This window comes from Numida meleagris, chromosome 1 (assembly GCF_002078875.1).
Source record: "Numida meleagris isolate 19003 breed g44 Domestic line chromosome 1, NumMel1.0, whole genome shotgun sequence".
Taxonomy (NCBI): domain Eukaryota; kingdom Metazoa; phylum Chordata; class Aves; order Galliformes; family Numididae; genus Numida; species Numida meleagris.
Window position 1 is genome coordinate 85,275,442 of NC_034409.1, and position 22,415 is coordinate 85,297,856.

The following is a 22,415-nucleotide window of genomic DNA, read 5'->3' on the forward strand; positions in this document are numbered from 1 at the left end:
GATTTTGGAGCATTAGGATGTCTGGAGATGACTTGCTGTAATATTTCAAAGATAAAAATCCAGCGTTGTTCTTGTGAGAGATTGAGAAATGCAGAGATTAATATTTGGTGAGCTCAATTCTTCTGGGAGCTGTGGAGTTTGTGGGTGTTGCACCAACCCAGTGGCCTCAAAGGACAAGGCAAGGATCTCAGCGGGAGATTGGTGTCTTGGTCTCTCCAGCTGAGCTCCATGTAGAAATCACATGAGCTTCAGCAGCTCATCTGTAGGGTCCATCTTTCCTCACGTAAAATCAGTGCTGTAGCCTTCTGGGCAGGCCCGTGTGTTCATCCTGGTTGTCTTACAAAATGTGGAAATGTTCTCTATTTTATCTGGCCATGTGTAGTGAAGCACTTCAGGGAAGCAGAGGGAGCACGTGCCCAGAAATATGGAGGATATACGGTTTTGGTTAGTTATGCATTGTCAGTTTGTTTTCTTGCCTGGTACTTCTCTAAGGAGCTGCTTTTGTCCACACTGTTATTCCCAGAAGGAAATTCTTGGTGCCATTGGTGATCCTGGTGGATGATGTGTGCCGATGTCCTGTCAGGTCCCAACTATATTTTGCTTGCTACATATTGGTTTATTTGGATTAATTTTTGCTGGAAAACAAAGAAAAGCTCTGGTTTTCATACCTGCAATGGTCTGTATTTGGCAGTTCATTGATTCGTTTCTTAATCTAAGAATATGATTGGATGTGGCAGTTTAAAAAGAACTGAATAGTCTATTAAACAACTGCTACACAATTTGTATATGTAAATATGAGAGTAATCATAATTTGGCTTTTCACAGAGGACGATGAGCATATCTTCTAGCTCGTTCTGAGTAGTTCAAGCAGAGAGTGTAAATGAAGTGAGTTTCTCATGGAGTTCTGTCATTCGTAGGTTCAAGTATGACATGTTGACCTACTTAACTCTTTCTTATTGGAAGCAACTGTGGGCATTGTCTCACAAGAAAAAGACTAAAAGGGTAGGATATTGGAAATTTCCTTATAAGGAGGTGACTTCTCTTTTCATCCCAAGAGATCAGTGTCTTGAGTTTTCCATTTGCAAACAGAATGTCATATGCAAGTGTCATGTGTTGCAGAATGCCCTTCATGTTGCAGGTGTAAGCTTCTCAGAACTGTTTCTTGGGTAGTAGAGGAGAAATTAAAGACGGTTTTCCTTCTTCATGAAACGACTGTCATCTTTTGGAGAGTTCTTAATCTCGTTTATGCTCCTCAGTTGCTGGCAGTCGCTAACAGTCTATGGAATTGATTTAAACAGTTTGTAGGGTGCAGGCTGAGCTATAGAAGTGGAGACAAATGTGATGCTATGTAAAATGTTGCCAATTCCAAGCACCTACAAAAAAAAAAAAGAAAAAATAACAACAAAGAAACATAACTGTAGTAACACAGAAATGTCCTGAGAGTCATCCATTGCATACCTGGTGGAATTGTCAGAAGGATTTGTCTCTGCTGGTTTGAATGAAGTGTTTTACCTCAGTCTTCAGAAAAGACCATTTTTTCACTTATGCTTTCCCCTAATCTCTCTGAGCTTTTTTGTGCCTTATTTTGCATTTTTGCTGCACTGGCAGTATGCTGCTCATCCAACTCTGTGATACTCAGGAACCTATTACAAAATTCACAGAGTCAAATCAGTTTGAGTGAATACAGCCTATTCTGCCAAACCCTCTAGCATTCTCTCCACATGTTCTAATAAAGCTATTAAAATTCAAGCTAATGTTGTCTAAGATGGTGCTTGGACTACTTGTTGTTTTGGTTTGTTGTTTGATGTCTGGTTATTTCGTGATATTATTTATCTTTTCCCAAATTTTGATTTCTGTAGTAGCTTTATTGTTTTTGTTTTGTTTTTAAAGGCTGCAGTTAGCCACAAAGCCAAAGTATAAAAAATCTTAGTATTTCTATACCTGTTTCTGTCTGGAATTTACTTTTCTCTCTGAATTTTTCTGTATTATTGAAATGGAACCTGATTTCTATGAATGTTGTTCTCCTAAAGCTAGATCCTCTTCGCAAGTACTGCACATTTTTCTCCTTCATTTCTGATGTATAGAGATGGGTAGTGATCAAAAGCTGCGGATGCATAACCTGGACTTACCTTGCTTGCGCATCGCTACATAGTTGCAGTTATGTATCAGCAGGCAATGTATGTCTGGTTTCATGGAAGGATAAGGGGGAGGCCAGTGTTTGTGATAGATAGATTGCAGATCCTGCCACATAGCAGTTGGGAAGGATCCCCTCTTGGTAGGATATCAATCGTCTTTTCATCTGCAGCACATCTCCCTTCTGTTTAGACAGGTCTGTTCTGAGCTAGCCTGAAAATGTACTTACCTTTGGAAATAAGTGCAGTTTGTTTCTGAAAAGTAACTCCATGAAGATGGCTTTGTACTGTGTAGAGATAATCTATCTATTGTATCTTTGATCTATTACACCTTTGCTGCTGTACTGCAGTTTACTCCGTTAGTGAGTCAAAGTATGGCTTCCTGATGGCCTGTGCTAGTGATATGCTTTGTTGGCTGCTGTCATGTAAAATGTCTTTGGACTATTGCTAGCGAAGAGTACTGTCAAAGCAGGAATGATAACAGCTGAGCACACGCTCACTTTTCTCCCCTGGGAGCTTTTACTTCTGCATTTACTATAAGCTTATTTCTGGTCACCAAAAAGACAAACCTAACTCTTGCATCTTATGGTGGATTGGCTCTCGCTGGTAAGTACGTTACTATCCAGTCACTCACTCACACATCAAAGAATCAGAAGGGCAAACGTGAGGAAGAAACGTTTGTGGATCTAGATAAAGACAATTTCAGTGACCGGGGGGAGGGAAGGAGGGGAAGGAAGAAAGGAAAAAAGGGAGAAATAGTGCAAAAACAATCACTCACCACCAACAAACCCATGCCTAGCTAGTTCCTGAGCACCAGCTACTTTGGAAACCTATCCTCACTTGTACCGTTTAGTGTGATGAAACAAGGTATGAAATATATTTTTGGTTTGTTGGGGTCAACTGTCATGCCTGTGTCCTCTACCAACCTCTTGTTCACCTCCAGCCTCCTCAGTGGGGAGTCCAAGTGAGAAACAGAAGACTTGGATACTGTGCAAGCACTGTTCAGCAACAACTAAAACAATGGGGTGTTATCAACACAGTTTTGGTCACCAGTTTAAAACAGCACAGTACAGGCTGCTGTGAAAAAAGTTACTTTCATCCCAGGACATATCCAAAAGGGAGAATGTCTTCAAACAAACAAGAATTTTGTTTTATGGTATGGCAAAGTTTAAAGTTGTCATTCTTCAAAATGATTTGGGATGCTTAAGAATTAGAAGCTGGTGAGTTGAAGTACCACCTACTGAAACCCACAGAAAGCCTCCAGGAGTCATAATGGGGACTTTCTAGATTGTGCTTCCCTGTGAAATGACATCCTCTATGAGTGGAATGGGAGGTTTTATAGTAGATACTGTAACTTTTATAGTTTTTTTTTAAACTGCTAATTAAAAGTATGTATTATTAATGTTGTCTGTAGGTTCAGTCCAGTCTAAGAGAAAGAACCTTTTCCCCAAAATTGTCAGCAAATATAAGCACAAAAAGAAGAAGCTTAATGTTCCGGACAAAGGTACTGGTAGTGAATTACTTAGTTAAGGTTTTGGGCCATGCTCTCTAAATTCAGTCTTGGGTAATGCTTCTAGGCAGAGGCTACTCAGCTCTCTGGTGTTTGATTGCTTTGATCCCTTATGTCTCTGTCTGTTTTGATTCCACTAGCTCCTGGCTCCAGTTGATCATATTACAGTATTCCAGTACAATACTGTTTTGCTGATATGTGGTATCTCCAATTACAATTTCCCCGTTCCAGACTCTGTGCAGCAGAGCTGGCAAAGCATGGACAGTTTTGTATTTGGCCCTGAACTACTTTTATCTTCCACTGCTCGTAGCTCTGTAGTCCTTTGGTTTCCCTTATCTCCATCCCTTTCTGTATCAGAGACCAGATTATTTGCACTTGGCTGGACTGTTTTTTCATGTTGTTTGCTCTTTTCCCTCTAATTTCCATCTGTCTAGCTCTCTGCAGACTGCAGCTGGTCAGAGCATGAGAGCTGGTTTCTGCACCAGTTCTCAGAAATAGTTCTGCCAACCCTGAACCAACCCTCCCTCCGCAGAAGTCTTAACCAGCTTCCTGTTTCCCCTTAGGATGAAGATAACATCTACAGTTTAAATTCTGCCAGGGACTTGCTCAGTCCTCTGTCCTGCTGGTAGATCTCCAAAGTCTTTTTCTTGTTTCAGCATTCTGATCCTTCTTACCTGCACCTCATAACTGCTAGGGTGTACACAGTTATAACTAAGCCTGTTTTCAAAGGCCTGTTCTTTATCCTTTTTTTTTTTGTCCTACTCCATAATATCCAGGTCTTGGAGTAGAGTTCTCTCCCACATCATCCTGGTGGTGTAGCAGAGTCTTTCTGGTCACTCTTATTTATAGGGCTCTATGAATTTCTTCCATTTATTTTTTCCCATCTGTGTGTGTCCCATTTTAAGATAATAAAATGACAGTTTCCCCAGCATCTTTATGCTTGATCCCTTTCCCTAGGGCTTAGCAGTGTCATTTGCTCTCCTTTCCTGATGTTTTGTATCCTCTGTGGTGCACTTGCACTGTTTTCCCTAATAGGCTCTGCCAGCTCTGCTGCATTCAACAATGCAAATATTTTTAAATTACTTGTTCTTTTCCATGGAATTTGCATAACAAACATGTTGTGGGAGTTGCTCATAAAAAGTAACTATCATGCTTCCACACCAGAGTGAGAAAGATATCAATACTCATTATCACTGGGTGCCAGTCAAATTTTTGTCTGAATTATTAGTAGACCATAGAGATAAATTAGTAAAATTAAGTACAACTAAAATTTAACATTAAAAAAAATATTAAAATTGTCCTATAGGAAAAGAAATAGAAGTGTTTAATACAAGATTAAGTTAAAAATATCTGTAGATAAAACATGAAGTTTTTTTAAAAAAACCTATTTGATTAAAAGAAACCAGCCTGTTTTGATGCAAAGTGAAGTATGCACTATGATCAAAGATTAAAGCTTGACAAGTGTTGAATACCCTGGCCTTATTCCAGTACAACAGAGGCATGCCCCAGGAAGTTGAGCATGTGAATAATATCATAGTATCTAAACATTAAGAATGTGTCTGTGTATTTGCTGGAGAAGGGCCAGTTTGCTAAGCTCATCCCAAGACTGAAGCAAAGGCATGAGAAGCCTGAACCTACCAGTCTTACACAGCCCACGTGGAAATCATCAAAGGAAAGACACTGATATACATTCACGTGTTCAAGGGGAACCGTATTTTCTGAGTTAGAGGTGAAAATGTGGTGTCTTGACTGCCATAACTACATGATGTGGAATGGTTATCAGCCAAATGCAGTGTGGGTGTGGCCTTGACGTACATCATACTCCACAGTTTCATGAGTTCCTTGGCAGGGGGGCCCTAAGCTCTTTGAATCCTGGAACGATCCCATGTTCTGCATCACTCAAGCTGGGAATCCCAGCATGTTCATTTAAATAAAAAATAATAAACAAGTATTTAGTGAGTCAAATAGTAGAATAAAAAATTCTGCTCCTTTTTGTGGTTATTTTGTACTTCTGGTGAGTCACAAGTATATATATGTTGTTATGGTTTTTATGAAGTTAATTTTACTGGAGGAAGGAAAGACTTGGTTATTCTGATAGCTGGAGAGGAGACACCTATGACAGCTTGAGAACTGCTACAACTCCTGTTATCAGATGTTGAAGAAATTATTTTTAATCTATCTGATGTCTTACTGACACAGTTTCTGTGGTGTGCTGGGTTGCTTTAATTGACATCATTTTATGGTCACAAAGGCAGATGATAGATAGCTCTTCAGTTTTGAGTGAGACCAGTAGCTGTTGAGTGGGCTCTTGAATTGAGCATTTTTATTCTAGACCTGCCTCTGTGATTTGAGTACTGCTATGGCTCTAGCATTTCCCAAAGGGAGTTCTGTCTTGCCTTATCCTTGTTCGGTATGGCATTAGGAAAGGGATGAGGTAAAGATGCTCATCAGTGTTCTTGACACCACCTTAGCTGGTTTTGCTCTAATTGCATATATTATACAGCAAGATTAAAATCGGGATTAACAAGGAAGTTCTAATCTCCAGCTGCAAGCTTTACAGAAGTACTGATAGTTGATAGAAATGAGCAAAATCAGGGCAGTGAGTCACATCTTTTAAATCCTCACTTTTTTTCTCCATTGATTCTTGTGGGTTTTTTTCCATACGTGTTAGACTTGAGTTAGAGCTATGCCAGTTTCTCATCTGCTGTGTTAGACTTGTGTTCTGGTATGCTGCAGCTTGCACTCTATGATGCAAGAAAGAGCCAACCTTAGATGGAGGCAATAAGAAGACTTCATGTACTCTGTAGACCTGCAGAGTAGCATAAACTGTACATGCTAACTTTAAACAAACCTAGCTCAGGAAACCATCTGACATAGAGCTCTAGGTGCTTTTCTTTCCAAGTAATTTTTGTTACAACAGTGTAAGTATACCAGAAGGCCCAGATTTTCATATCATGTGCTTAATTCCTCTTGCAAAAAATAGCCCTCTAGCTCTGGATGCTCTACTGTCATGTGGTAAGCTAACCACAGAAATGTTTGTAGGACTGAACAGTAGAGACAGAACCTCATTTCATTTCTAGAAAGCATTCTCCTGAAAGTTAGATGAGTTCTACACAACTCATGCATGTAGGAGAGCGTGGAAGCAGAAGGGATACAAAATGGATTACAGAAATGATTAAAAAAACAGAGGGAATTAAACTTGTTTAGCCCTATTATTTCAGCACTGAAAATCAAAGGCTTGATTTAAAGCATCCAAATAAATACACCTTTATCAGTGGAAGCAGTGGGATGCTGCTCTTCTTGAAGACAATGTAGGATGAGGGCCCTTGTTAGCACCTCTCTTTGCCATCCAGTTGTTCGTCTAGAGTTCAGTGCAAACGGTCTTGAGAGCCTTTAGTCTTGTATAATTTCCTCTGAGTTAGGTTTTATCTCTGCTTTAATAATAATCTGTAAAGAAGGCAATTAAATGATCTCTCATCCCAACTTGCACCAGACCTGGTAGAAAAGTTCTCTTGAAGAAAGCAACTCTTCCCTTCAGCACCCCAAAGAGGGGAGGAGGGGGAAAAAAAAGAAACACAAAACCCCACTCATTCACTCTTAATTCTTATTCCTTCCCCATTCAAGTTGCATGGCAGCAGTTTTACAGCGACGTGATAGCTCTCGTAAGCTGAATGAACAATCATAGAGGACTCTAAGTCTCCTTCCAAGAGCTGAGAAACCTTGTAACAGGGAGAGGGTACACCTAATCCTGAATTTGTCAGCCACCTTCTGCTGTTTCTTAGTGAAACATTCAAGATATGATGTACTACTTCAGCCTAACCTGTTGCAATTTTTTTTACCATTTTATGTCTTTAATAATACTATTGCCTCTTTTTTTTTTACCTTTCAAGACTTTATATTTTCTTAAGGCTTTTTGATGTATGCAACGTATAAAATGAAACATGAATTTTAATAAGAACTGTCTATTGTATTTACCAATCAAGATAATTTCCAGTAGCCTGACATAGCTCATAAAATAATACACATTTAACTAAAAACATACCCAAGTTCCTTTCTTTCAGATGTTAATTGTTTGAAATCATGTATTTAATGGTTTTATTAAATGTAAAAATAAAAAAAAAATAAAAAGTTTGCATTGCTAAAATTAAAGCCATTATAAACTCAACCTTAGAATTAAACAACTCTGTCAAAGTAGTATCTAATTAGAGCAAATCCCTGAATCAGAATTAGCAAATACAGTTGTGCTAACCAACCAAACCATTACATTAATACGTAATCAACGCTTTTGAATTCCCAAATTAGAAATCTAAACATAAAGCTGCCTGCTTAATTATACATTCCAATTAAGATTTTAGTCCCAGTCAGTGCAGTAAGCTTATCTGAACATCTCACTATTAGCTAAATTGAATTACTTGAAAGTCACATTTATAGTCACTTGTGCTTCTTCTTAATTATACTGCTTTTGGGCAGATGTTATTGCAATCACGCTTGCACTCTTTAATAAAAGAAAAAGTTTTACAACAAAACTCTGCCGAGTGTCAGTATTCATGGGTAAACACTGAGGAAAGCTCATTGAAGTGGTGTGTGTTTTTCAAAATACAGAACGTGCATAAATCCAAAAATGTTTGATGAGAGAAGACATGAAGATGATTTTAAGAACATGAATGAAGTTTTGTAGCATTTCCAGATGCTTTTACATGTATGTGCTAGATCTGTTCATATTTTTATGTCGTAAGACATTAAAAGTAAAACAAGGTTCCCTTCCAAGAAAACAAAGGGCAGCAGATTTCGGCACAAAAATGTGTTATAGCAATTCTCTTCAGCCAGTTCCCACGCTCATAGTTAGCATTCAAGGAAGCTACCAAAAGAAAAGAGTTTATATTATCCATTATCTAACCAGTACATAAACAGTAAATATTTGTAAAATGAAATGTGGACAAAGTCCATGCAGCTTTGTTGGCTATTGTGTGTGATCTGTGAGATTTGGTGCTCCGGCATGGCATTCCCAGTCTCACTGTTGGAGGTTGGTCTTGTTCGGTGCTTAACTCTTCTGAAAGTGCAGTTGCTGGCACTCCAACTGAAGTTTTGCATATGTCATTTTTTGCTTGTCCTGTCACCCGCAGAGTGAATAAATGAGTTTTAGACATTTCTTGAAAACGGGAACAAAGATTGAAGGAAATGGTGGGGAGGAGGAAGCGAAATGTAGACATGGTAACAGCTGTGAAATAAGGGGCTGTTAAAAAGAGATGAGCTGTAACCTGATGAGTAGTAGAGAAATAATGAGTTGAAAATACACAGAAAAGACGAGATGGAGATGTTAGGAAAAATTATGTAATCATTCAGGAGGCAGCGCATCTGGGAGAAAAAAAAACCTGTGGACTTGGTGAAGATGCCATGAGCATTCTCAGTTTCAAAGTAGTCTAGGGAGGCCTCTTAGAAATGACCTGGGCATTCCCCTTGTTGCTAACCGTATCTGTCTGTAATCACAAATGAGGTAAGGCTTTTATCAAAGGAGAAAATTTGTCCCAGATTGAGTTTATGAAGTAATGAAACCCTGTGGTCTCAGCAGTATGGTTTATTAAATCACTGGAAAACGGCAGGCAGATTGTGACTGTATGCTGATCTCAGACTTTGGAAACTTAAATACAGCCTGCGATTGCTGCCTGACCAAGTTCTGCATGAACAAGAGTAAAGTTACTGTCTAGTCAGATGAAAACCTGTGATCGTGTTCCATTTCATGATAGAAAGCTGCTTTGAAACATCAATGATGGTACTGCTGAAAGAGGTTCAAACAGTTCCGTTTGTACTCTCGCTTTACGTAGGCACTAATTCCGTTGCAGTATTTTGTCCTGTGCTTATTATTTTTTTTTTTTTTAGCATTCTTGTATTTGAGTGGTCTGGCTTGGCTTTTGTATTTGCTGCGTTTGGGTTTTTGTAAGCTTTATTGTTTTGTTGAAGGCAGCATTTCCTTCTGCTTAAAGGAGATGACATAGAGTGATTTGAGAGAGAAGTCTGAGGGTTATTCAGGAATTCCTGAATGCCATTTATGATTCTGGTTGTGAGATAAGATAAGCTTATGTGAGGACTCTAGGTATTATTGTTCCTCAAATATGTTTTGTCTGTTAGCTACTCATTGGTGTCTTCTGCTGTAGAGTGTTGTACACTGTCTGATAATATGCTCCCACTGAAATGCTACTGCCTGTCTCACAGTTTCCTTTGTAAATGTTAAATACTTGAACCTCCTGGGAAATCTAGTGCTACTATTCCAGCGCAAACCCCTGCAGCATCGAGATGATATTATGCCTTGGGTTGTATTCTGAGTACCTGTGAGGAAAGGTTTAGTACATATATTTACAAAATGTTAAATGAGAATAGCCAGGAGTTGTATTTTAAATGTAGACTAATTTATTTTGGTTCTTTTTCAGCCATACTCTCAGAAGACAGAAATCCCAGTGAGCTTGCCTGGAGGAATAAAATTTGTATATCTGCCCTAAACACTCCAGAGCCAGCAATGATGCATGAGCCTTTAGTTGGCAGCCAGAAAAGGAAAGCAAGGAAAACTAAGATCACTCATCTTGTTCGAACAGCAGATGGTAGAGTGTCACCAGCAGGAGGGACTCTGGGTAAGGAAATGGTGGTTTAAATTTTGGTAAAATTGAATAGTTGGAGATGATATTACAGCACAAGCAACTAATCAGGGAAGTATTATTCAGCCAGCATGTTCTCAGTCCTGCTCAGAAAGATTGTTCTATAAAATGCAGATATCGATCAACTGTGAAATGGTTGCAGCCGTAACGGCCAACTTCATTTGTTTGAATGCCCACATCTGGCTTCTCTCCCTGGGTATTTTTCTAAAGAGCTGATTGCAAAGAGAAATGGAAAACAATTACATTTCATAATTTCTTTCCAGTCCAGCAAAGAAATTATACTGCATCTAGTTATACGACATAAAAACAAATACTGTGGTATGACAATGAGTGTGAAAGCCTCAGCAGTTAAGATGATCTTTCAGGGCTTCTGTATCTTAAACGTACACAGAGACACAAGCTCTGTTGACTGACCTAGAAGATCAAACTTAGCTGAATCCGAAATCAGTAAACTGCTTCGTAAACCTCTGTACACTTCAGCCATTAGCTTGGGTCAGAAGAGGTTACAGCATGAATTGATTTCACTAGCAAAATCAAAGTCCTAAAGGTGAAGTTTCTGTTAACGCTGAACTGGTTGGTACATCGATGTGCTGCTATGAATGTAAGGGCTAGATTTGCAAGCTTAACTCTCTTTTGTTGCAGAGGAAAAGCCAAAAGATCTTCCGCAAAGTAGTCTTCAGAAAGCGTCAAGTGCAGAAACAGACTGCAACAGTGAATGCTCCGGGAATGCAGAGACACAAGAAAATCATAGTATTACATCAGATATGCCAGCAGTGTCTGCGTTTTTTAGCTTAGCTGCTCTGGCAGAGGTAGCAGCAATGGAAAACGTACACAGGTATGATTTTCTTTTCTCTTTGTTGCCAGAACGTTCAGAAAGCTTGTGAATTGCATAGTGTTTAATTTGGCCTGAGCTTTCTCCTCCACTGCTTTCTGTGAATGTCTGTTTTCTACCAGTAGCTTCCTAGTGTTAAGTTGACACCTACATGACACTGTAATCTATTTCAGTAGTCAATAAAATGATCCTCCTTGGTAAACTTGCCTCTCAAATTTTGTGTATAAACGACTGGATATGCTCTTTGAGATCCTGATAACAGAGAATTTCTAATTTTCAGACACCATTTGTCAGATAATAGATTTAAACTGCTTTTGCACACTGTTTTTACATCTCTGTGGCCTAAGACCGCACAGAGAAGTTCATATAACTTTAGCACAAATTTTTTACTGAGCATGACTGAATGAAGCTCTCTTGTTATTTTTACTCTTGTGCTTTGCTGTGTAGGAGTGAAAGCATCTGCAGAATGTCCTCAGGGCCGAACAGCTCTTAGTGATGGAAAGTCATGTTACTTTGGGCTGGTCCTCTCAGTTTAAGAGTTAGGCCATCCACACAGATAACGTGGAGAATGCACAGATCCCTTAGGCTATTTGGGTCAGTTCAGCCAGCACAGTTGAATCTTGCATTCTAGACCTGTGATGGGAGGAAATGAACGACAGCAAGTCTTCTTTAGCTCTTAATTATCCAGTATTGTCCCTTGATGCTCCTACCTGTTGGAGATATGATGGCCTATATCCTTTGCTGTAGTGGAAAGTCAGTAAGGAAATCTTAGGCCAGCCTGAAACCATCACAGCCTCAGCAAATGGCGTGTAACAGATTGCTGGGTACCTAGGAAACCACAAGGCAGCAACTGATGAAACCATTTACAGTGTCTTGTACTGCTGATCTGGTGGCCCCTGCTGGGCAATTCAATTTTGTGTATTCAGCCTTCATGTGAAACATTGGAAGACTTGTTATATAAGCTTGAAGGGCACCAAGAAAGAAAGTCTGATGAACCCAGTCTGGTAGCTTTTCTCCGCAGAAGCTGTTACCGTGCTTAAGCAATAGCGTTTCAATTGAGAAATGTTTTCATACTACAGTCAGCCCAGACTTTTCTCCCAGTTTTGTAAAACATCAGTCTGCTACCAAGACTACAAAAGTATGAGCTTGTTTCTGTTGTCTTTCATGGCTGGAGGCCACAGAGTGAGACTTGAGGAAGTACTGTCCTGACTTCTGCTCTCACTTGCATCCTTGTGGTTTCACTGATTTCCAGTGATGCTGTGACAGGGACTGCACAAGTGTGACAAGATTCACTTAGTTGTGATGTTGTCCTCTTTGTTCTTCTAAAAGTTCTTCTCTTCCATTTTTCCTCATCAAAATGAATGTTTTGAACCAATGTTTTACTTATCCTCCTGTTTGGGTCTTCCTTACCTACACCCGTATTTTATCATCTCATCATGCAGTTAGAGCAGTGTGGCACCTTCCACGAGGCCTGAAAACACCAAACCAGCAAATGTCTAGCAACTGTTGCAAATTCCAGCTTCTATCACTAGGGAGATAAAAAGGGAGACTCTTTCCAAGTAACAGCTTTGCCATACGTCTCTTGCAGACTTGGCAAACGGTAGTCAAAACAGAAGCCCAAATCTGATTGGCTACATCCTTCTCTAAGTTCTACTCTGTTGACTGTTTATTATCTGTGCATCATACTTCCTTATTTCTGAATAACAGGAAATGAGAATAATGGCGTTAGAGGTTTGCTTGATGTGTTTTTAAATTATTATATAATTTTACCAAGCCTTGGGCCTTGGAAACCAGAGTCCTTTCTAAGTGTAATTAGAGCCTGTCTGGAAGTGACAGCGTGGTTTTCATTTGAATGTTTATTTAGCATTGGTTACCTTGTGTGTGCCTTACTTAAGCACTTGTGATCCTGAGCTGCATTTTGTACCACGGCCGCTTCGCTGCACTCGAGGTGTGCAAAGCATGTTAGTACCTACATTTCTACAGAGACCTTAGCTCTGCCAAAGTGAGATTAAAGTGGCCTTTGTGTAAGTAGGAATTAGGCTCCAGATTTTCGTTGCTGTAAGTGACATATAATGTAACAATAATAGAATCTGACTTGAGAGATTAGATAACAGGCGGCAACGTGCTTTGTGTGTGCATTTTAAAAGGCAAGCTGCAAAAGAGTTCTCCCGGGTCCATCTGCTTCAATGACTGATGTTGGTTTCCAGCGTGTAATTCTGGTGCGGCTCATTTTTATGATATCCTGTGCCAGGGGATCATTTGTAAATTAACACTGCTGAAGTAATGAAAGAGATGTTGTGCTGGGCTGATGAAGTGTTAAGTCATGAAACTTGGAGTCATCCCAACGTGTAACTGCTGATAGGTATATTTTCGTATTGCTTAGAAGCTGGCTATTGACACTCATTAACTTGACATACGCCTCTGTGCATTTGCCATCTTTTGCTGTACATGAGCTGTGCTCTCCACTTCTGAGGGCTGAAACCACTCACTTATAAAATGTGTAACAGCACTTGTGTGCCCTTAACTTACTCTTTGGCCATACATTTTGTTTTGTGTAATCAAATACCATCAAGACTGGTCTGACTTTGCATTGTATTGCAGGTTGTCCTCAGGATATTTTCTTACCGTTGCAGGAATACCTGTAAAAAGAGTTTGTAGCCAGCAATATGTGGACATCTGTGGCAACATGAAGTTATGGTGCTGTAGCACTGGATGTTAAACTATATCACTTGCTAATTTCTGTCTTTCCAGTCTGATAAAAGCATTTCCATGCTCTGAATAATGGTGGGTTTCTTTTCTTCTTTGCAGAAATCAGAGGGCCACGCCTCTCCCCCATGATGGACAGCCAAATGAAATGTCTCAGGCTCCAGTGCTTATTTCCTGCGCTGACCAGTGAAGCTCCACTTTATTGTAAAACATTGTGCTTTACCTAATATCCTAGCCTTGTCTTTACCAAGGGAAGCTAGTCAGTCCATGTGATGGAAACTATAGACTGCAAGCAAGTGCTTATTGCTCTGAGTGGCCCAGAATTCACTGGAAGCCAGACATTAGCAACTTGGGCCAGGTCCTCAAATCGGAACCCAGTATGTAGGAGGGTGATATTATTTGTCTATTAATGAACAGGAATGGAATGATCCCAGAGCTTGCTTTCTATTGAAGGCTTTTAAACAGTAAATAGGTGGTTGATATGAAGAAGGCTGCCTTTACTGTTAGTTCACACAGCATCTCTTTTACCAACCAGAGAGTATGGCAACTAGTTTCATATAATGCCTAGTTAAATGAAAATGAAAAAAAACAACAACAACAAAAACACTGACGCACTGCACTAGTTATTATTAGATATTCTTAGTCATTTTTGTACATGAAGATTTAAGTTCTAAGATGGTTTATATTAATAGGTTATGCCTACGTTTATATTGTAGAATGAATATAAAACCTGTTCCAGAGAACTCAAGGCAGCCTGGACAGATGTACCATTGTTAGCGGTGTTTGGGCAGCCACGTGGTCCAGATGTTCTGCACTTTTATATTTGCCACCAGAGTGGTAGAGTTTACTGGCAAAAATTCTGACAGGCTATGTTTGGGTTTTGTTTCTTTTTAATTTAGCTTTGAATAACCAGGATGATGTGCATTAGAAAAAGGAGTGGTGTATGGAAAAGAAAAATACTGCAGAGAATTGACTTGTCTTTCATGCCTTGGAAGGTTCCTTTATTTTTGCATAGATATCTGAGTGACTTGGTGAAACTTTCCTGTAAACAAAAAGTACTGCAAATATGTTTTTCAAAAGTGACCTTAGTATTATTTCACCGTTCTGAAAAACCTAAAAGCATGACTTTTCAATATACATGTACACTGATAAGCATACCTTTTACATTTTAAAGACACTGGCATTGTTGTAGTTACTATGCACAGATGGCTTCAGAGTTTGTATAAAGGGCCAATTACAGTTTGTGTTGGTCAAGGGGAAGGTTTTATGCAGATAAACTACAACTGAAAAGTAATGTTTGACTGAATTCAGACGACCGCAGATCCATCTGCCAGCTTCTGTCTTTGCTTATGTTGAATTTTTGTGGTTTGCTGTCATAAACACATCCCAAAAAGCCAGGCCAATTGTATCACTTGGCCTGCTGTCTTCACTATTTTGACTTATACTATTGTATAACCAAGCATTGATTCCTACCAACAGATGCAAAATGATCACTAGTAATTAATCTAAAGCTACAAATTCAACAGGGTACTTCTTCAATAGCACAAGATGTTTCCCTAATTTTTGCATTGTAGCACAACAATTTACCAAATTGGACTCCAGCAATAATTTTATATTAGTCTTCGTCATACTGGCTGAATTTTTGATAGTATTAGATTGAGTTTGAAGTTCTTTGAATTAAGTCTTTAAATGATGCGAGTTTACATCATTCTATCAGGCATTCTTATTTATACTTGACTGAATTGATAATATGTTTTGGGGTTATTTTGTAACTAATTTGATGTAATAGCCATATGGACAGTAACTCTATTAATGCTTGCTAGGTTTAGCCTTTCATTGTTGTAGCTAAGTGAAAGTCTTCGGTTCATTGTTGGGAAACAATATAACAAGATACCACACGAGTTGTAACAAAGGATTAAAGGTTTGAGGTAGGGTAGTCAGCTTGGAAAGTCTCGCTAAAACAGCACCATCAAAGATGCATGTGTTGGAAGAAGGGAACAACAACAAAAGAACAACAAAATTTCAAAGCCAATGAGTCAGTGAAAAGGCTTTTTAAAAATTCAGGTGAATATATGACTAAGAGCCCCTCAAATGCCATTGTAGCCTATGGCAGTATTTTTAATAAGATTTTATTAAAGTTTTATAAGTTATTTTAACAAGACAGGAAAAACTAAAGACTTTAAACTGTTGGGTCACAGCAAGGTGGCTGTTGGAGTTTTGGACCACTTTATAATTAGCTGAAATCCAAATATGTTACAGTGCAGGCCGTTCACCTTGACAATGGTACTAACTTATTTCTCTAGAAACCTTTAGAGTAGATATATTTTTGTCAAAGCACCCCATCCTTCCTCAATTTAAATTTCAATATTGTTCCTGAAGATATTTCTGTATATTAATGGTACCTTTTTTAAAAGAAACAGAAAATTACTTTTTTCTATATGAATTAATATCTTACTTGATCTGCTTTTCCTTGACTTTCCCTTAGAGAGGGGGTAGGGTTGGGTCAGTTTACTGGATATGACTGTTTTCAGATACTTATAAACCTTTTTGTAGATATGCTTAATTTTTAAGCGATTAGGCACTGAGAGTAGCAGAAATCCTGCAAAGCTTTATAGTTCACTAGGCATTTGCCTTTGTTGGTTCTCCGAGTGACGTCTTGATTTCAGTAGCTAGAGTTTTCCCTGGATCTACTACAAGGGGTATCAGTATTTTCAGGTAACAAAGTCTGTTAGCACAACAAAAATTTCAGACCAATATCTTACTGTATTGGGGTTGGGTTTTTTTTTTCTTATTTGTTTTGTTTTAATTTTTATTAATTTCAGCTGCTTTTGTTTTGGGAAAATCATATTGCTATTGTGTGTACTTCAGTATACCAGCAAACACTGTTACCTGTTAACACATTGTCCACAAATGCCTCTAGAAAAGAAATTGTTGCACCTTATGTATATCTCAAGCAAACCAAAATATGATGCTTTTCTGCTTTGTTTATTCTGAATATGTTGTATCATACTTTACTGAACCCATTTTAACTTAGCTAAAGCTATCAATATTTATGCATTTCACATTATTTTCTGGATCTGAACCTGTGTATAAATCTTTCTTTAAAAAAAAAAAAAAGCAATTACCTTAGTTGTTCTCTATCACTTATCCATGGGAGTGGGGGAATCTCATCTCAAGTGTAAAATGCAGTAATGTCCCAGGTTTCCTTGGCTTTTATTTATTTAGTGATCTTGGATATTTCATATGTAGTTTCAAGGTATTCAGAATATATTGTTGTAGCCAAAGCTACAGATGTAAGCAGCTGGGAGGAAAATACTGTAATGTCTTCTTAATTATTCTAGTACTGTATGCAAATATGGGAAGAACGTTCTGCAGAACATTTGAGATGTGGATTCTTATCCCCACAGTAGGTTATTTTCCAGATATTAGACCAAATCAATGAAAAACATCCATGGAGATCACTTAATGCTCTGCTTATGGCAGAAACTACCCCTTGAATGTGCTGTGATTTCAGAAATAGAATATATTTATTTAAGATGACTGAATGCTCTTTTATACTAATACAGTATCCCAAAGTCATGAGCAAAAGATTTCTTGTTAATTTGGGTTTCTCTTTTATAGCATTGGTGCATGACTTTTGAAATTAAATTGATAAGCGTCGGTGTTGGAAAAGGGCACAGGAACAAGGGACAGACAGCAGCATGTGAACTGGTGTTCAAATTCCAGCGTTGTGCTTTACTGTTTGGGTGAAAGCTGCCTTTGTAGCATAAGGCTGAAGAGTGCTCTGCAGTCTGTACCGAGCAGAAACCCAAGAGAGTTGTAACTTGCATCAGAATGAGGGAATGCCTTATAGTTTGGATGCTATCATTCGGAACAGGATATTAAATTGGAGCAGTTTAACTTTGCTGCCTGCTTAGCTACTGTACAGATACTGGAACAGATTGAAGGCTACAGTTGTAGACGTGGGACAGCTAAGAGCGGTTAAAAGGAAAGCTGGCCTTTGTTCTCAGTATGGTGAAGTTGTGGCAACAAAGAGGAATTAGGAAAAAATATATATGTGTGTGCGCGCGTGTGTGTACATTCTGAAAAAAAAAAATTGTAGGAAAGACAAAAACATAATGGGTGTACAAGATCTTGTAATGTATGTTGGTCCTTTGAGTGCACTCCCTTTTTTTGAATGCTGAGTCTAATATGGCTACCTCTCCTAAAAGACTACTTTTGTTCACTTCCATTTGCTTTCAGGCTTGATGGTTTAATCTTTTCGGCCATTGATACCATTTGTATATCGCTGTACGCTTTACTTCCCAAGAGCAACGTTTATCTGACAACATCGGGCTGAATATACAGTGGTAGCCAAACTGTGTTGCTGGAGCATTTTTGTTGAACCTCTGCCGTAGTCATATGAGTTGTGGGATATGGGCCCGCTAGACTGGGTTGTGTAAGAGCAGGAATTGCAGTGCTCATCGGGTGGTGGACTTCAGATATTCCCAGTGGTCATGCAGTAAGCCAAATGCTGCTCTTGAAATTTATTCTGGAATTTACGTTCGCTATCCTGATTTCACAAGGAAACATAACTGTACAACTTTTGTGTCTTATACCATGCATTATTCATCAGATGCTGTTTGTTTGCCGTGCTTGTTTTCTAGATTGTAGAGCTCGTAGGTATCTTTGCCATGTTTTGTACTATCTGTGGCATTCTTCTTACCTTGTACATATTATGAAACTATCATCTAAAGCTGCCAGAACATTGAGTCATTTTCAGGACACTGAGAGATGAGAATGAGTGCGTTTAGGCTGTGAAAGAGTTTTTTTTGCCTCCTCTCCTGAATTTCCCGATAAAAAGGCACAGTGAGGTTTATTCGCTCACCTAACTGCTATTATAGTCTTTTATATACTCAGTATTTTCTACTGAATTGACAGTTTTGAAGGAGCTTATGAAGTGGATTCGCATTTTATGTTCCCCCACTGATTCTTCTGAGGCAGACATCTAGGAAGAACTGACTTGAGACCTCCACTCAGCAACACACCTAAGTTTCTGCTAAACACCATCCTTATTTGAGGAGTAGCATTGCTGTTTGCACTGTGACCGTGCAGGAGCCCTGACAACGGACCACTATGCCCCTAGAGTTGAGCTTGGGCTTTTGTGATGCTTCTGGAGGAGGCATGTTATTTTGACCTAGGGCCTTCGTTGACACAGAGTTTTAAAAACAAATGCAAATACCTTAATGTTTTTTGAGTTCTTCCAAAGAATTATATTGTAATTTCTGGGTCTTGACTGTTAACTAATAGCAGCAGACCCACATTGTACTCTACTGGAAAAAGACACATCTGCTGTCGCAAAATACAGGCTAACTAACCAGGCTTCCGAATACAGTGTTCTTACCTACTCTTTTAACCCACGCAACTGAAACCTTGTTTTTTTCCATGCACTGCTACACTTTATTCAGTGGTCTGAAGGTGGCAAAGGCAAGAGGGAGAGAGATGTGTGTCTGTGTGTATGTACACCTGTCTGCACATATGCACACATTGGTATGCAGTGGCTTGGAAGATGTTACCCGTATAAAAGCGTTCCCAAGTTAGGTCCCAAAACAGCTTAAGGTTTCTCAGACAACAGTTTTCAAACTTTCCTGGAAGATTTCATTTTCTTTCCTTCATGTTACACCATAAGGTGTAATTTTCAAAAATATCTGAAAAAATACAGACGCTGTGAGAACCTTCTTTCTCAGCAGTGCTTGCTTTTAATAACCAGTCTGTGTTGACAGTTTTAACACATCTGATTTGCTGTGATCTCTCTTCGTAGGGCCCAGTCCTTCAACTTTTATTCTCATACATAATTCCTCTAAATTTTGACCCAGTATTTGGCTTTATTCTCTCCAAAGCTTGGTGTAAACATGCCTTATACTAGTTCGTCTCCATAAGTGGTATAACGGAGCTACTGCCTTCTTAGATGTGTGTAGTTAGAAGTCAATAAGCACATTTATAAAATGTCATACTTTCTTCAAAAACCTCTATCTAATTTGATATTAAGTGCACATGTTAAGTCATGTGTATAACATGCTAAAGTACATTAAACTGTGATCAAGAAACTGAATAAAATATTTAATAAAATATTTGAAATATTTGAAAAGGACCGTCAAATAGATTTCTTTATGTTCGTTCTATTTTGGTTATCTAGTGTGTGCCTGTAAACAGTTTCCCATTTAAAACTAATGATTGCAAATAAATGCTATTAAAACAGAGCTGCTTTGATACTTCCCCTGCTTTACTATTAAGTGATTGTTTACTTTAACATATGGCTGACTTCGTAGTGTTCGCAGAATTTGTTTTTAGCTAGAGTATGAATTAGTTGGCTTTTTTTTTTCACTTAAAAAGAAGCAAGCTCATTTTCCACCTGAAAATGGAAGATGCCAAAAAGCATAGATGGATCCCCAAAACTGTGAGCAGTAGTTTCCAATCAGATCATCCATCCAAATTTTGCACAGTGACTATAAAAACACTGCATATTTTGCAAAGAACCCACGCCCATTTATTTTTGCTTAAAGACATCTATAATGGGAGCTTTCATTTTATTTTTGCAAACTGCTGAGCCTTGGTCAACACTTTTGACGTTGTTGGAAAGATCCGCAGACCCATGCAAGTGCCTCAGAATTCATTGAATGTATATTGGCATGAAGCTGGAGGTTGCGGATAAGGGAGAGGCAGGACTCAATGTAGTTAAACTGTGGGAAAGCCATTTGCCCTTTCTCCTAAGTCTTCTAAGCTTTCCAGGTTTCTACAACGTGTTTCTGGATTTTGTCTTCACACAACTGGAAAGCTCATTTCTAACCCACACAAGTATAAATGAAGACTGATAAAGAAGCCCCTGCTACGTCTTTGGTCTCTGGACACCAGAAGAACTTCCTCAGAAATGTCTTCTCTTGTAAAAGTAAATAGCAAGCGTCATCCATATTTAAACTTAAAGGTCCCCACTACTTTCAAAGCTTTTTTAAACCAGTACTCTGTTCTGCACCTGTATTTTACCTTCTTTATTTAGGCTTGAAAATTAGACTTTGGGAGTTCTTGTCTTTTTCTGGCCTTGATTACCTGAAGGTTCCTTGATTGCAATATATTTTTTGTATCAGGTGAGACCCAGGTACAGATAGAAGAAACCAGTAGAAAACAGTTGTTTACTTGCAAGCAGAGATCTTTTTCTGGGTCAAAAGCAGCAGAAGGGAAGCTTTTACTTTTGGTGGGGAGAGGGGGCTGGTTTGGGGTTTTTTTTGGTGGGTTTTTTTTTTTTTTTTTTTTTTTTCAGCTATGTGCCACTTACTCAGGGAAGAAGAAATGTACGCAATCTTGCACTGCCTTTACTGGTTATGCATCAGTTATCTGCAAAGAAATACCAGGAATGAAAGAGCTTCACAGCTAAAGGCTATGTAATGGTGATATTTGGGAAAGGGAGAGAAAATGCTCTGATGCAGCAAGTAAAAAGCTGGAAGAAATCATACAAAACATTTTTTTTTCCTCAGTACAGTATGCTCAGTCAGGGACATCGAAGTTACTATTTCGTTTCTTTTTTCTTAGCAAATTACCTTAAAATATAGTCATCTTCATTACTCAGACTCCCGTATTTTTGTGTCTGCTCTCATTTTGTTCTTCCAACGAAACACCTGCATAGTGCAGCGCACTCAGTGCATCTAGACCTGGTTTGTTACCCAGCTCTCACATCGCTTCTTGCAGCTGCTTGGTATTACACTGACACTCTCTTAACTGTCAGGTAAGATGAATTCCCACTCGTACTTTCAAGACGCAGGATGGAAAGACATCCTCCTTCTAAGGTGACGTGCTTCTGCCCGGCATTACGACATTCTCCACTGATTCCATTTGTTGGGTTCTTTTCATTACTCATCACATTTTTTTTAAGGTGCAGCTAATCCTGCTCTGAAGCAGACTTTTTAAAATGATTGTTTAAATGTAAAAACATTAAGCGAGATGGAGAGGTTACTTGAGCATACCATAACCATGATGATATAGCGCATGGAGCTGCCAGTTCTTCAGTAGGACACTAGCACTTTGTAACAAAATACAAGACAACGTTTCTATATCTGCTGCAAAGTTCTGTTTTGTTTTGTTTTCAAAAATAAAACCTATAAGATATAACGCCTACCAGCTATTCAGTGTGAACTTCTTTTTGTGGACTGTTCTTGGCACAGAAACAGTAAGAAACTGAGCTCTAATACAGTTGTATTACAAGGAATTTGTTGAAATAGACCCCAAAATCAAACAGTTACTGGAGAATTTCAGGCTTAACACCGAAGTGTACTTTGCTGAATGCAAACACCTTGTACTTGAGTTTGCAGGATTTTGTTTATTACTTCTGCTTGCATATGGAGAAGTAACATTGAGAGTGTCAGGTGCATTCATTACAGTTTGTGTTTGGCTAGTTTGCTAGGTCAAGGCATCTGGGAAGATATTTCACAGGCACTTGTTCCCTTGCTCAAATTAAAGCTTACATTTGCATTCACTGTATTTGTTGCTAAGTCTTCTCCTGCTGAAGGGAAACCCAAATATCTGCATGACTTACAGTAACATGACTTCCAGATGCTCCC

At 38.8% G+C, this 22,415-nt stretch overlaps 1 protein-coding gene across 13 annotated transcripts in view; it reads left to right on the plus strand.

Annotated features, from left to right (window-relative positions):
• Positions 1 to 21,970, plus strand: part of BBX (BBX, HMG-box containing) — a 131,176-nt gene extending 109,206 nt beyond the window's left edge. For 12 of the 13 annotated variants that reach the window (XM_021400615.1, XM_021400677.1, XM_021400633.1 and 9 more), the window contains 4 exons: positions 3,547 to 3,636; positions 10,068 to 10,265; positions 10,932 to 11,124; positions 13,930 to 21,970. In XM_021400615.1, coding sequence (XP_021256290.1) covers positions 3,547 to 3,636; positions 10,068 to 10,265; positions 10,932 to 11,124; positions 13,930 to 14,017 — 569 coding nt within the window. In that variant the 3' untranslated portion in view covers positions 14,018 to 21,970. The remainder of the gene's footprint in view (positions 1 to 3,546; positions 3,637 to 10,067; positions 10,266 to 10,931; positions 11,125 to 13,929) is intronic. The other variant, XM_021400670.1, reaches the window with a different exon arrangement.